Genomic DNA, 16828 nt, shown 5'->3' with positions numbered 1-16828 from the left:
ACTCACCCATTTCCCGGTTTAAAATACAGAAAGATTACTAACGACACCGCACTATCATTGCGGCTGAACAAATATTAGAGTGATTTATAGAAACGTACAGTTTGTGTCTGTCTAAACCCATCCAGGTCGGGATCAGAGCTGCACTCCGATACATACTGTAACTCCACTGACCGACGTGGTTCAGGGTGTACAGGTCAAGTCGGAGGATCACCGTGAATAAAATGAATAAAGCACAATAACGTAGCTGTGATAGGATAAAGGAGCCATGTTGGTAGAGTCTGGAGCCCATCATTTTGTTTTGGTCTCCAGTAAAATGGCGGCGCTCATTTCATTCTAGAGATTGACAGCCAGAGAGACCTGCTCTCCACGGAGCCGCCAGCGGAGTCTAACGCACGGACAAGCCCTGGCTATTAAACCTGGCGCCCAATACTAGCCGCCTATGAGGGGGCTCCTGGTCACGTGGTACGGTAGCCGCAGGAGCCCAGTATTTTAATGTGGTGCGTGATTGCCATGGAGGACCTGGCGCGGGGCTGCTGTCCGCGGGGTCGGAGGTAAGTCCTGGACATGTAATAAACTCTGTATGGTGAATGCCCCTCTCACTGCACCCATGCAGATATATTTATTTGTTTTAATGGTTAATATATTTTATCCTCCATGGTGTTAGAGCAGCACTGCCACACACACCCCTGAAAAATTAATATTTCATAAAGATAGACTATTTATTAAATAATCAAATTTACTGTTTTATTTTTACTGGAACCCAACCCAGCCAAGAGATCTAGTAAAACAAAGTAGGGATAACTTTGTCTCTGTATATTTCCAATGCCTGACACCTCCAGACACTGGATGGTGCCACCTCGTCTTGAAGTTGCGTGCCTCCTTGCACCTCCAGGTACTCCACTGTCCAGACGCGGCCATCGCAACACTGACCGACACACTCACTGATCCACTGACAGACAGACAGACACACACTAACCGACACACACTCACTGACAGACACACACTCACTGACAGACACACACTCACTGACAGACACACTCACTGACACACACACACTCACTGACACACACACACACACACTGACAGACACACACTAACCGTCGCACAGAAAGACACTGACACACACACACACTCACTCACTGACAGACACACGCACACACTCACATCATTCTCTGGTGTCCCGTGGGGATCTTCTCTCAGGAGATCTCCCTGCTCCTCACTGCTCCCTTGTGCGCAGTTTAGTGGTGCCGGAATGACGTCATATTCCGGCATCACTACAGAGGGCGAGCAAGGGAACAGTGAGGAGCAGTAAGACTGAGCTCCCTCGCTGCCGCCAGCGTCCTGCTTCTTCTCCAGCCGGGTGAATTTTAGCAGAGTAGGCACCTGCAATGTGAAGAAAGCAGGTGCCTGCTCTGCTTTAACACCAAGCATGTACTCGCAGCTCGCCGGGGCGCAAAGATTTTCATTGTGGGCTGCATGCAGCCCATGGGCCGCATGTTTGACATGCTTGAACTAAAGAATGGGAAGCCAAGCTAACGCATATATATATAATTTGGGTGTGTGAAAAACCGTATAGAAACAATCCAAGCATCATAACCACCACGGGTGCCACTGTGCATCCAAGCTTCCCTATAGGACATCTTTGTATGCAATGCTTTCCTATGAGCTTAGTTAGTGGCTGTCAGGAAGATAGCCACTAAAGGTGGAATTAAGTTCTTTCTCTGGTGGATCCCACAGTCTTGCGGTTCCTCCATAGACCTCAATGCTGTATTCTTGTGCAAGCGCGAGAGTACAGTGCTTATATTGTTTCCTGGCTGCTAAAGAAGAGCTGACGGAAGCTGATTGCGACGCCCGTGAGGTACAGGTTCAGATATGTAGCTCGAACTAGAAGTATGCACATTTCTCTAGTAAAACTCCAATGAAATGCTGTGCGCCTATCCTCGCCTCCACTGCAGCCAACAGAGAGTCGGAATTAGTGCAGGGCTTATTTCATTAGCGAAGGGCGATGAGCTAATGCTTTCAACCAATGAGCTAACAGGGTGTCACTTACCGTTTTCTGAGTGGTCTGCTTAGGTGTTCTCTCCTCTGAACAGTATCTGCGGGTGGCTCAATCATTCTGTATTTCGATATTTTATTCTTTGGATGCTGTGTTATTTTACACGCTTGATACTTTTTTGTACATATGATATTGGAACTACCTCAGCATACACGAGTATTTCTATTACTTTTTTTCAATAATGTGCTACTTTTTAATTACCTTTTTTTCATTTGTGGAGTGTTTGGATTTACCCATGTGTGCGGACTGTTTTTTTTTTTTGTTGTTGTTGTAATTTTGTCACGGAATTACAAAGGGATATGGTGGTAAAGCTCAGTAATTCCATGGCAATTTTACTCAAATTTACACGTCACTTACATATGCATAGATAAGTGTCTGACAGACTCTAATTTGCAACATTTAAAAGCGGCACGTATAGACCGTATCTCTTGAACAGATCATGCACCAGTAAGATCTGTTTCTTCAACTCTTTAGCCAGTCCACAACAGTGACATGTGGCGTCTTCATTACTTGTCACTAGATAATCCAAAAGTCTTTGTTCACTCAAGTTGGCTTTAGTTAATTATTTCAGTGACAATCCCTAAAAAAAACTCCATATAGAATACCAGTTTAGCACGCAATGCCGCAATGAGAGGGCAACTGATTTAAAGCTGGGTGGAGGCTTTAGATACAACATGGTGCGGCTCAGGCACAACTGCTCCTGCCCCTTGCTACCATAGAAACAATGTGAGAGCAATTGCCCTGGGCTGGACACAAGGTGCTTTGATTTAGTGTTTTAGTGTCATGGTAGCCCCCTGAGAATAAGGATATAAAGGTGTAGGTTTGAGTTTGGGAGGGGGTCCATGGCGGATTAATGGGGGACTCCCTTTCTAAGCTTCACAGTCTCCTCTTATGTTTAAATCACTCTGTGCTTATCCGGGAGACAGGATGACAGGAAACATCAGGCTGGCCTGCCCATATCAGACTTCCACCTCAGAATGATTGTCTGTGAGGGCTCCATGCGCCTGACCAGGACAAACCTGCAAACTTTGTGGAACTGCCAACCAGATAAGAACTTTCAAACAGCCAGCTGAAACTTTAATCTTAGGTACCTCGGACCCCCTGTGATGGACAACAGCGCAATCTTGCCTGTTCGGGTGCTCAGGGATACCACATATGTGTTTTTTTTTTATGTTTATATATGTGTGTGTTTTGGGGATATTCTGTTAAGGAAAGGTGTCTGAGTGGTATTTCCATTGTTTCAGTTAACGACCAACTACCGGGGGTCTGTGTATAAATATGTACATTTGAACCAAATAAAGTGTCATTATTTTTCACCCTTTATCAAGTCTATGCTGATGTCTGGGATGAGTATCAAGCTCTGTTACACGCAACATAAAGTAAAGGGAATAAAGCTGGGGTATTATTAGCATGTAAATTTAAAAAAAACGAAATATACGCAAACTTAAATTCCATATCTACTAGCTAATGACAGCACGAAAATAGCAAACCCTATAGTTCTAGCCAACGAATTTTATTTTTATGAGTCTTTGTACACTATCAAAAGATCAAACTGCTGCTCCGCATACACAAGCTTACCGTATATACTAGAGTATAAGCCGACCCGAATATAAGCCGAGGCCCCTAATTTTACCCCAAAAAACTGGGAAAACTTATTGACTCGAGTATAAGACTAGGGTGGGAAATGCAGCAGCTACTGGTAAATTTCTAAATAAAATTAGATCCTAAAAAAATTATATTAATTGAATATTTATTTACAGTGTGTGTACATGAGTGCAGTGTGTGTGTGTGTTGCAGAGCCTTGGTAGGGGGTGGGCATTTTTTTTATTATTTTTTATTTTATTATTATTATTTTTATTTTTTTCGTCCCCCCTCCCTGCTTGATACATGGCAGGGAGGGGGGCTCTCACTCCCTGGTGGTCCAGTGGCATTGGCAGTTCAGTGGAGGGGGGCTGGCAGGAAGCACTTACCTCTCCTGCAGCTCCCTTCTCCTCCGCGCCGGTCCGGTCAGCTCACACTGTAAGTCTCGCGAGAGCCGCACTATGACCCCGCGGCTCTCGCGAGACTTACACTGGGAGCTGACAGAGGTGCTGACCGGACCGGCGCCGAGGAGAAGGGAGCTGACAGGAGCTGCAGGAGAGGTAAGTAAACGCACACAGCCCCTTGTCTGTATTATGACGATGTAAATTGCCATAATACAGACATTGACTCGAGTATAAGTCGAGTTGGGGTTTTTCAGCACAAAAAATGTGTTGAAAAACTCGACTTATACTCGAGTATATACGGTATATAGATAAGTTGCTTTATGAGTTTAGACCCCCAAATCTTTCCCTGGAACAGATTTGGGACATAGAGCAACCATTTACTGCTATCTGCAATTAAAATACTTACTAATACTTACCTAATACCTCAAAAAGATTCTCAAATGTTTAATATTTTAAATATTCAGGCATTCTAACCCAGCATTTAATTAATATTTGTAACCACATAATGGAAACAGGACTTATGCATCCTGAGATGTTCGAAGCTAATATAGTTACACAACACAAACCTAGCAAACTGACAGCTTGCTGCGCAAATTTCTGCTCTATTTCACTACTGGATGCGGATACAAAGTTATACGCCAAAGTGCTAGCTAATAGACCAAAGCCTATGCTCTAGTTATTAGTTTCTGAAGAACAAGTGGGCTTTGTATCAGGACGCCAAGCAGGAGACAACACCGGGCACTTTATAAATGTAATTGAACTCCTGAGAAGGGAATGAGAACCAGAGCTTTTGTTGGCGCTTGATGCTGAAAAGGCCTTTGATTGTCTGAATTGGCTTTATATATGTCATCTGCACTGGTTTCCCATTGCTATTCCTTCTCAACACTTCCATATAACAACTAGAACTAGGCAGGGGTGCCCCCTTTCTCCATTGATCTTTAATTTAGCATTAGAATCTCTCGACATATTACAAATAACCAAGGAATTAGAGGCCTAACTACTCCCACAGGAGAACAAATATTAGAACTGCCTTCAGACGATGTGGTGATCTTACAGACGAATCCACAGAAGTCTTTACCAAAATCGAGACAATACAGTAGTATTGGCTGGTCTAATTTTATAAAAACACTGTTTCAAAACCTCAAGCTTTACCAATAGGCTTATCTAAAGAACTCAAACTAACTATGTCACATACCTTTCAATTTGAATGGAGGGGAAAATCTCTAACTTATCTGGGAATTCAATTAGCTACTTAGAGGCAGAGCATGTTAGCTGAAAATCACTGTAAATTGTTATCCAAAATTCAAGTCATGGTGGACTAGTGGATTGCTGAAGCAATGTCGTGGCATCAATTCAATTAAAATGATTCTGCCGCTGACCCAATATATTCAGAACCATTCCCATCGTTATTCCCAAAACCATTCTGTCCAAATTTTAAAAAATACTTAATGCTCATATTTGGAAAGGCAAACCTGCAAGGATATCCCGTAACTCTTTAGTATTCAAAACCCTGCAGATCAAAGGATATCCCACAGTTCTTTAGGATTGAACATTTATGAGGGTGGCTTGGAAGTGTCAGTGGTGCAAATATTTGACTCCCACAATTTTGGCACAGACTCATACACTTCCCAGTATGCAGTAAGCTCCTCTTTGGCTTAAGCTGGAGGACTCTCTTATACGTCACCACTCTCTTGCACTTGTTCTGGATACCACAACAACTACTGCCCCCGATGCTTCATCCTCTTGCCACAACTAATCTCTTATTGAATGTATGGCATAAATAGACTCACAAGTTAGTCATGTTGCACTGCCGATGTTGGCGTCTCCTTAGCCTGAGATACTACACACCCGACCTAACATTAGATGCGCAAGTTATGGCTGGCATCCCGTACGTGTCGCAGGTAGTGGGAGTGGAGGGAATTATAGAGTTTCCTGACCTACAAAGTAGTTTTAACCTCCCCTCTAGCGAACCTTTTTGATTACCTCTGTTTAAAAAAATATTATGAGGAAGGAATTAGTTCTCTCAGATACTACAGAGTTGACTGCATTTGGACAAGTGTGTATTGCAATTAAGTGTACTTTTAAACCTCTATCATTATGTTATGCTATCCCAACAGACCTTTCCAGACTCGCTAAACCCACTTATAGAAACATAGAATGTGGAGGCAGATGAGAGCCATTCGACCCATCTAGTCTGCTCAGTTTTCTAAAAAATATGCTCTGGTTTGAGAAAGACTTAAACACTTTTCACCGGAACAGTGGGATTTAGCGGCATCCCAAAGGAAAGGAACCACACATTGCCTAAATCGTATTAAATCCACTAAAAAAAGGCACATATTTATTCCAATGCCTTGTCTCTTTTGTTGGAGGTGCTGTAAGGCTACCTATTTTGGTATTGTTCAAGCTTTGATATTTACTCTATTGGGAGATAACATTTCATTACAACTGGAAGTTTATTTTCTGCATATGCTGTCCACTTCTTTGGCAAAAGTGGAAAGGGCCATTATATTGCAAATACTAATAGCGGTCAGATGCTCATTAGCAGGAGCTTGAAAATTTTCCCAGCCTCCGAGTTTTTGGTTCTGTAGAAGTTGGCTTGTAACAAAATGTATGAAGAAATGTCACAGAAAATGGAGGGGTACAATGCATACATTTGCGCAGATATGGGCCCAGTGGCACATGGTTCTTGTGTATTGTCAGGATATTTATATCGGCAGACATTTTGTGCTATGATAGAAATTAAAAATGTATATTGCCTGAATCACTCAGAACAGAGCAGACTCCATTTTGGATTTCAAGCTAACAAAGACACAGATTTCTATCCTTTCTGTAACGCTAACTACTGAGCTGGGAGCTTAGGAATGTTTGTATATACAAACCAAGTGATAAGAAATGAGAACGGGAGATGGATTCTCTGTCTAGATGCTAATGGAATAGAAATAATTCTAAACCCAGACATTAGTGACAGAGAAGATTAGTAATTAATTTTACTTTCTAAATTTTACAAGATTCCCATTGTAAGTGAAAGGTGAGACTAAGTTACGAACTGTCATATTAGAAATTACAGCAGGAATTGGAGACACACTGTCTGAAGAAAACCCTTTGAACTGACGAGTAAACTTAAATTATATTAACCATAAAGATAAGCTAAATAACGTCAGAATAGCCACCAGGAAAAGTTAACTCTTTCCTGGATAGGAATGTTTAGTGGGACGAGACTGCCCTCTATGGACCAAATACCTAAATTGCTATCTGGAAGGTAACCACACTTCCAGTTTTCTATTGGTCTGTCACCTAGTGACGAACAGAGAATCTTTCCCTTTAAAAAGTTAAGACAAAGGGAAGAGAGAGGTAAGCAAGAGAGTGAGCAGTAGTGGGCAAAGCAGTCGGAAGCAGGCTAAGTCAAAGAGTCGGAGTTGAAGTGAGTTGGAGTTTGGGTTTCAGATTTGGCCATGCAGAGAAATCCATGACAGATATCCACTCCAGGGCACTCAGAATTTCTTACACACCAATCACACATCCATTCAGTTCCTGAGACTACCTACTCATCTGATGAGAATGTCTACTCAACTGGTAATTATACTGGTTTCATTTAATTAATCTAAATTAATTAAACATTTTCTAATAGCATGATATATGACTGGATAAATCACGATCAGATTTTGATATTTAGAAATCTTAGTTAACTAAGAAATATATAGTTATAACCATTCCATTCTGCAGATGGAATTAGAATAATTATATATATTTATGTGACATATCACATGTTAGCATATCGTGATATTTATCCAGGTGTGTTGATTTGCTCTAAAATAAGATAAAATATCTGTTTAGGCAAGTTAAAATTCTGCTTATAGAACATGGTAGATTACTCTTATTGGATGGTTCCAGGAAATGACTAATGAGTTGGTTTAGGTGTTATTTTATTTAAAATTACACGAGAATAGGTCTTAATTACCTAGGAGGTCTAGCCAGCATTGAAAGGGTTATTCTAACTGTTAGCTAAAGTTTTATGGCCTTACGCTGCAAGCTGTGTGAAAGAAAGTTTTTCTTTCAATTATGTGTAACCATTGGAATGTATTACCATTTGTATTGCATACCCATGTTATACTAAATATTCATTGATTATTATCACGCATGTTACTTATTATTATTATTATTATTTAATTTGTCACAATAAATTGTATCTATTTTTATAACAAATTGTGATTTTATTTATATGGAATACATTTCACTTACATGATAACGATCTTTGGGGTCTGAGAATTGAAATAGTGGGCAATTCTCAACTGTTTACTATTATTATCCCATAAATATCCCCACAGTATAACAAGGGTGTCTGATAGAAAACTTTACTTATAGGATGTAAACCCATTACTCTATTTGTGTGCTGCACATGCCTGTTTACGGTGTTAAGCCCATGTGTTGATTTCTACATGTATAATGAAAAATCGACTAATAAAAATTGAAGCACGTAAAACAAAAAACGAAAGGGTGGAATTGTGATAGAATGAATGCATGACAAAAGTGCAAAAAGACCTTGGTCATAAATGCGTCACATCTAAAAATAGCCTTGGCCCTGAAGGGATTCATCCATATTTTGAATATTTTTGGGGTATTTACAGCAGCACATGTATGCTGAAAATTTGAGTGGTGAGGGACTATACTTTTACATTTAAAATATTTCAGTCTTTACATTTGCAAGGTATAAATTATTTGATTTAAATTTCTTTCTGTAGAAAGTAATAAATCAGTGTACCAATGACCGATGCACGTTAAATTTTTTTTTTTGGGGAGCCCTTTAATATTGTACATGCCAATAGGGCATTATAAATCGGATTATCAGATCCACCATGTTTTCAGGGACACAATCCATATTTATATTGATTGGCAGCACATGAAAAGGGTTGCCATATAGTATGTAGAAAATTTAGAAGAAGGTGTATAAGATTAATTCAACAATGAGAAATACTGCAGGGCAACCCATTTAATGCATTTCATAAATATGACAATTATGTGTCCCTGAAAACATGGTAAATCTGGTAAATCTTAATTATAAAGTTTAAAAAAAATAAAAGATTGTGAAAAGGGTTGTTTTAACCCCTAAGGACGGTGGGCATGCTATGTCGTCCTTGGGGACCCGGCTCTAAACGCTGGCTGGCGGCATAGCACGTCCCCGCCGTCCTTTGTACTTACCCGCTCGCCAGCGATCGCGGTGGGAGGACTTACCTGCCATGTTAGGGAGTCTCCTTGCTGCCGTTCCGGCCCTCCTGGGCCATGTGGTCGCAAGGTCCTTGCAAGGACGTCACGATCACATGGACGGCATAGCCATCCACAGCAGTGGCAGCAGGGGGAGTGCCTGCAATGACAGGTAGTCCCCCTGCTGCCTGTAAAAAGTAAAATAAAAGTTTTTAAAACAGTTTAAAATAAAATATATACTATATATTAGATCATATATATATATATATATATATATATATATATATATGATCAAAGTGATATATACACTTACACTGTCTAAGCGTATTTTAATATTAATATATAATTATATATTAAAGGGACACTATAGTCGCCTGAACAACGTTAGCTTAATGAAGCAGTTTTGGTGTATAGAACATGCCCCTGCAGCCTCACTGCTCAATCCTCTGCCATTTAGGAGTTAAATCCCTTTGTTTATGAACCCTAGTCACACCTCCCTGCATGTGACTTGCACAGCCTTCCATAAACACTTCCTGGAAAGAGAGCCCTATTTAGGCTTTCTTTATTGCAAGTTCTGTTTAATTAAGATTTTCTAATCCCCTACTATGTTAATAGCTTGCTAGACCCTGCAAGAGCCTCCTGTATGTGATTAAAATTCAATTTAGAGATTGAGATACAATTATTTAAGGTAAATGACATCTGTTTGAAAGTGAAACCAGTTTTTTTTCATGCAGGCTCTGTCAATCATAGCCAGGGAAGGTGTGGCTAGGGCTGCATAAACAGAAACAAAGTGATTTAACTCCTAAATGACAGTGAATTGAGCAGTGAAATTGCAGGGGAATGATCTATACACTAAAACTGCTTTATTTAGCTAAAGTAATTTAGGTGACTATAGTGTTCCTTTAATATCAAAATACACAGAATGATATTGATTAAAAATCTATATAATTATGTATATATATAAAATAAATATGTAAATACGTTAAATAAATATATGTGTAATTTCGTTCTAACTGTATTTTGATATTAAAGGGACACTATAGTCACCCATACCACTTCAGCTCAATGAAGTGGTCTGAGTGCCAGGTCCCTCAAGTTTTAACCCTTCAGATGTAAACATGGCAGTTTCAGAGAAAACACAAAAAAATAGCTTGACGCGTGTTAGCACGCCGTCGTCAAGAGCAATGTCAGCTGACCCCAGTGTCTGTTTTATAAGTCCTCAATTGTTAATCAATCACTAAGTGTGAATTGCTGAGCCAAGGGGGTGTGTAGAGCACATCCTATCATGATCATTATATTTCTATACTATTCATTGGTCTCGTCCGATAGGAGGCGGTACTAGACTGTGTATCTGTCCGGACCCAGCAGCCAATTAAATGAAGGGAGTTCAATCACACCTCCCAGCCGGCACACTTAGGTGATTGACGACTTACCCGCCCCACGTGGGTAGCGCACAATGGACATAGAGGGGAGGTAACTTTCCCCCATAGCCAGCAATAGAGGTGTCATACCTACTGATCGGCACACATAGCAGACCCGCCCCATGTGGACGGTGGGGTAATACTCCACTATACCCTCCGATGGACAGGCACACAACCTAGTTTTGCCTCACGCGGGCGGTGCGCGCAATGAATAGAGAGGGGAGGTACCCTCTGATGACAGATACAGTCTAGTACCGCTCCCTATCGGACGAGACCAATAAATAGTATAGAAATATAATCATGATAGGATGTGCTCTACACACCCTCTTTGCTCAGCAATTCACACTTGGTGATTGATTAACAATTGAGGGCTTATAAAACAGACACTGGGGCCAGCTCACTGACGATGGCGTGCTGACATGCCAAAACGCGCGTCAAGCAATTTTTTTGTTTTTGCACTTTAGCACTTGGTAGCACTTATGCACTGATTTTGTTAAAATTTGTTTAATTTTCTTTTGTTAAACTCAGGAAGGGAGAGAGGTTCAGGTAGGCACCAGTGGTTAGTCCACAGTGTCGAAGTATTCTAGGTACAGACTTATCTTTTGAGTTCTGGTTTGGGGGTACAATGGGGATTTCTCTGAGGTATTCAACACCTTTCTCTTAGCCTCTCTATCCCTTACTTCTTACTATACCTGATATACTAGTGGTACACCTGTTTTGTGTTCAACCGTTGGGATAGTGCACTAGTATGGGCTTAGAGCTTACTGGTAACTACTTTCCTAACTACTTTGCTGGACACTTTTGGGTAGTTGTGTGTGTGTGTATACTTATACATTTAAAATATACCTTGTTGTCCCTCACTCTGTCCTGTTTTATATTTGTTTTTGTTTTTTTTCCTAGGACTATTAAAGGTAGGGCTCCCCTCCATTTCCCTTATTTTATGTTAACTCTCCGAATTAGGACACCAGTCCATTTCTGTTTACTTTGTATACCGTTGGTTATTCCCCAATCTTAGGGAGAGTAACATTGGGCATTTTTTGTTACTGACCCATTAGCCCCTTATTTGTATTGGGACTCTTGGATCAAAGCCAGTTCCTTCTTTATTTTTATGACGAAGATTGATAATATCAATGAGGGAAGCAGCACATGGGTAGGCGAACCCTATAGCATTAGGAATGTTTGTATTCCTAATTCTATAGTGCTCCTCGGGGACACACACACACACACACACACACACACACACTATGTGGGTTATTCCCCAATCTTAGGGAGAGTAACATTGGGCATTTTTTGTTACTTTCCAATTAGCCCCCTTTTTGTATTGGGACTTTTTGGATCAGAGCCAGTTCCTTCTTAATTTTTATGACTAAGATTGATAATAGATAATATCAATGAGGGAAGCAGCACATAGGTGTAATGACATGAAGGGGTGCTGCCCTGCGACAGCACTGTCCCTTTAAATGTGGGAACCAACTTAGCAGATAAATAATGCAAGGACACGATGAATGGAGCAATCAAGAAAATGTATTAAAGAAAACCAAAGGATAATATATACACAAAACAAATGATGTACAATGCCACAAATATATATACAAGAAATCAATCAGAGTTTGCAGGAATCTATGATCTGCAAACTTTCTTTGTCTTAGGGATGAGCATAACCACCTAGCAAAGCTAGTGGGTATGCGGCAGCCTCCCGGAGTCAAATGCCAGAGCTGAAAAGGCTCGCGCTGTGCATCTGCACAGCAACAGCCTTTCAGCCAATCAGGTAATCAGGAGAGCCGTGCTGATCGCGGGATTCCTGATTACCTCAGATTTTTTAAAATTGGGAAACTGCGGATTTTTAGCACATCCCACGAAGTACTAAGGATAAATATTTCCGACAGTGTACGGGAATATATTTAAACGTCTAAACACAAATAAAACAGTTCAAGATGCCAATAGTACAGGGGAACAAGAAAATATTTAATAAATCATGAAGACATACAAGATAGACTTGAAACTTTGTATAAAACAGCTGAACTGAAAAACAAGGCAACAATGTATGCCAAATGAGAGTAACAAATGAATAGTGGAAACATTCAACAAATTGCAACAAAATAAGTTCAATAAAAGAGAAGAGAAATGTTGAAACAAGTCTCAGCAAACATATTCTTTATGCAGGGAGTCCATGCGAATATTGAACCGACGAGACTACTTGCATCCACTTCTCCTATTTAGGTGGATCTTTGGTTTGTTGGTCCGGTCTTGGAGTACGGCTATAGTCTGTAAAAAACAAAACAGAGAACGGTTATCAAATGTTGAATAAGCACCAGATAACCTTATGTTTTAGAAAGCAAACTACCACCAGCAGGCAAAACTCTTAACTTGGAGGAGGGTGGGACGGGCGCTATTGCTAGGTGGTTATGCTCATCCCTAAGACAAAGAAAGTTTGCAGATCATAGATTCCTGCAAACTCTGATTTGTCCTCCGGGAGGCATAACCACCTAGCAAAGCTAGTGGGTAGAATAGCACACACCTGGTGGTGGTCCTAAGAAACTGAAGGCGTTCAACTTCTGATGGCCTCCAGTAAAATCTAACAAAGGTTTTACTGGACAACCATCTTGCAGCTTTTAAGATAGTAGGGAGAGGAAGGCCCTTTCCTGCTGCTTTAGTAGCCGAGGCTCCCCTAATTGAATGGCTTTTGAACACTGAAACATCAATTCCAGCCGTAGACATGGCGGAAAGTATCCAGCCTCTAATTGTATTAACCATGGCTGGACGAAAGGGATTCCTTGATGTAATGAATAATTGACTGATATCATTTCTAAATACAGCAGAAAGTTGAAGGTACGATTGTAACAAACTGACTAAACATAAGCCTGGATCGGAAGAATCTTGGACCAAGTCCAGTTCTACCGGACCAGGAGAAAAATTGGATGTTTTTTGTCTGCCTTTTAGTATAATATGGAAACCTCCCGGGGTCCTGGACAACCAAGGTTCTGAAATATGGATTTGAGTTAACTCTGCTCCTCTAGCTGCCAGGGCCAAGGACAGCAGAGAAGCCAACTTAATAGCAGTCCATCTTAAATCAATTTTAGCATTATCCAAAGACTTAAGGAAATTTAATAAGACATCTACATCCCAAGTAGATGTGTAGCGTGGGGTATATGGGCGGCAGACGGCTAACCCTTTTAGTAATCTCAAATACAGGGCATCCTGAGTAAGGTTGGGGATCAGGAAGTTTAAGGCAGATCCGTAGGTCTTGATTGAACTGACAGATAAACCAGAATGGAACTTAAGGGTAAGAAATTCTAACGCCAAAGGAATGGTATCAGATCCTTGTGTGTTAGACAGAAAAGAAACCTCCCATTCTTTGAATTCCTCGATCATCTTTCTATATCTTACCCTAGTTCTACGTCTTAAAGATGAGTTAATAATATCCAAGACCTGATCCGATAAAAGGGGATGTGTTAACAGCCTACCAGGGCTGCGATCCACATTAGCTGCGGGAGCTTGAGCAGAAGATCGCTGGTTCCCTGAAAGCAGTCCACTGTCATGCCTAATGGGATCTTGGTTCCCTTGACTAACTGGTGGATCAAGGGATACCAGGGTCTGGAGGTCCATACTGGATAAACGAGAACTAAGCTCTGCACCCTGTCCCTGCGGATCTTCTCCAGCACTTTCATCAGTAAAGATGGAGGGGGGAAAGCATAAGGGGCTGGAACATCCGTCCATTGGAAAGACATTGCGTCCATTTTCCAAGCTCCTTTTGTCCAGGTTCGGGAGACGAACCGGGGGGTTTGAGCAGATGTTTGGGATGCAAACAGATCTACCTGTCTCTGGCCAAAATTGCTTTCTATCCGTTGGAAAAGAGCAATCTTTAATTGAATCGTTGCCAGGGACAGACTTTGGCGAGAGAGAGAGTCTGCAAGCTCGTTCGCCTCTCCCGGAACATATTCTGCGAAGACCTGAACGTTGTTTGCTAAGGCCCAGGACCAAAGATCTAGAGCCTCTAAGCAAAGACCCCTTGATCTTGTACCCCCTCTGTGGTTTATATAAGCCACCGCTGTCCTGTTGTCCGAATGGACTTTTACCAACATCGGTGACTGGTTTAGAGGAACTAGGCCCTTGAGAGCTAATTTTATAGCTCGTAACTCCAAAATGTTTATATGGAGGTGACTCTCTTGGTCTGACCAGATTCCCCTTATGGCGTTCTGGGATGTAAACGCACCCCAACCGTGACTTGAGGCATCTGACGTCAGAGTGACTGTCGCAGGCTGCTCTAACAGTGGACGAGGAAGTGGAATTTCTAACTCCAGAATGGACTTCAGTTCTTCTCTGACCTTCTTGGGGAGAACAAATTTTGATTCCCAATGGCCACCCTGTCTTAGTCGGTTCCCTAAAAACAGCTGACTTCTTCTGCAAAGTAAGGGGGAATTGTTGTATGCTGGTGTTAAAGCTATTAATTTCCCGATAATCTTTGCTAGGTCTCTCAAGGACCAACTCTGGTGCCTGAGAGATTAGTTGAGATGTACCAGTAGTTTGTCCCATTTGTCTTGAGGGATTCCAAGAGACATAGTCCTGGTGTTCAGTATGAAACCCAGAAAGAGGATGCTTTGAGTGGGAATTAGGACTGATTTCTGTAGGTTTACTACAAATCCTAGGTCTTGTAAAAGGGAAGCAAGGTAATCCCTTTGAGAAGCAAGGGCTTCCCCATCTGGATGCATGAGCAGGATGTCGTCTAGATAGTATAGACACATGAAACCTTTTAGTCTGACATGAGCTATCACTGATTTCATAATTCTGGAGAATGTGTATGGTGCGTTGGATAGGCCAAACACCAAAACGGTCCACTGCCACACTTTCCCTTTCCACTGAAACCTGAGAAAACGCCTGTGTTTCTTGGCTATGGGGACTGAATGGAAGGCATCTTTTAGGTCTAACTTTATGCAGAAAAAGGCTTTCTGTACTAAGCCTGGAAGATCTGATAAACCCTCCATCCTGAACCTTTTCCTTTTGATGAAAGCGTTCAGAGGCCTCACGTTTAGGACCGGTCTCCAGGAACCGTCTGACTTTGGTATTGGGAACAATGGGCTGACCCATCCTGTAATAGACGTGTCTGCCAACTCTATTTTCCCTTGACTTAAAGCTAAGGAAAGGGAGGCATCTAGCACTGGGTTCACCTCTCTGAGGGGTGCAAACTTCTGGACTGGGAACCTTGAAAGGGGGAGTTGTAAACCCCTTTGAAAAATCTTTAGGACCCATTTGTCTGAGGAAATATCCTTCCAATTTAGTGGCATATGAGGAGGCACACTTACTTGAATGCATGGGTTTTCTTTTGGAAGCTGAACCGCCTCTGGAATGCGCTCCTCTGCCACCGCCTTGGAGCTTATGTCTTCCACTGTAGTGGCGGTACTGGGCCTGGTGAGAGGCTTCTCGGGACGCTCCTGCAGCCCTATAGGGGCGACCCTCTGTCCGAAAGGGCTTTTTGTAGCCAGGGACAGTCTTCTTGAGCTCTGAAAAGGATCTCCTTGCCTTGTAATTGCCTTTAACCTCCTGAATGAACGAGGGACCGAATAGGTGAGAATCCTCCAAATTTGGGAACTCATGGGATTTGGGGGCTAGGTCGGACAGACCAGCTGCATGGAGCCAGCGTGATCTGCGGATGTTCGATATATAATTAAAGGCTTGGCCGATAATTAGCACTGCCCTGCCAGACGCTTTTAAAAGGGCCATCTTAGATGCTAACAGAGATGAAGTGGAAGGTTTCTGGACATTGCCTTCCTTTTCTGCCTTATCCAGCATCAGTAATAGTGGGCCCACAGCATCAGCAATTTTAAACTGTATATTGCGAAAAGTCTGGTCTGTGGGATCAGAGGATACGCTGCTCCCTGTGATGGATAACAGCGCAGGGTCTACCTCTGGGGCCATTAAAGCCTGAATGTCCGGGATACCGATGTGGTTCCTGAGGAGAAGATCATCTTCCTTAACCAAGGGGGATCTGAAGGCTAGTTCAGCAAAATCTCTAACCTCAGAGTCGTGCTCCATAGCCCATCTGGAGTGAAATAATTTTGATGGGAGAGTCTTTCCTAGGAGACTTACTCTGGCCATCTGAACGTTGCTTAGCTTCCCTCTCTCAGTGGAAGCCGCTGAACGAACCACTTCCTCGGATTCCCAGTCTATTT

At 41.9% G+C, this 16828-nt stretch overlaps 1 protein-coding gene across 1 annotated transcript in view; it reads left to right on the top strand.

Annotated features, from left to right (window-relative positions):
• Positions 1 to 107: 107 nt before the first annotated feature.
• ABHD12 (abhydrolase domain containing 12, lysophospholipase) overlaps positions 108 to 16828 on the top strand; it is a 144294-nt gene continuing 127573 nt past the window's right edge. The window contains exon 1 of the mRNA XM_063443713.1: positions 108 to 551. Within this exon, the coding sequence (XP_063299783.1) occupies positions 493 to 551 (59 nt within the window). The 5' untranslated portion in view covers positions 108 to 492. The remainder of the gene's footprint in view (positions 552 to 16828) is intronic.

Source organism: Pelobates fuscus, chromosome 2 (genome assembly GCF_036172605.1).
Source record: "Pelobates fuscus isolate aPelFus1 chromosome 2, aPelFus1.pri, whole genome shotgun sequence".
NCBI classification, from domain to species: Eukaryota; Metazoa; Chordata; class Amphibia; order Anura; family Pelobatidae; genus Pelobates; species Pelobates fuscus.
The sequence above is the reverse complement of the archived record's forward strand: the minus strand, read 5'-3'. Positions and strand labels throughout refer to the sequence as shown.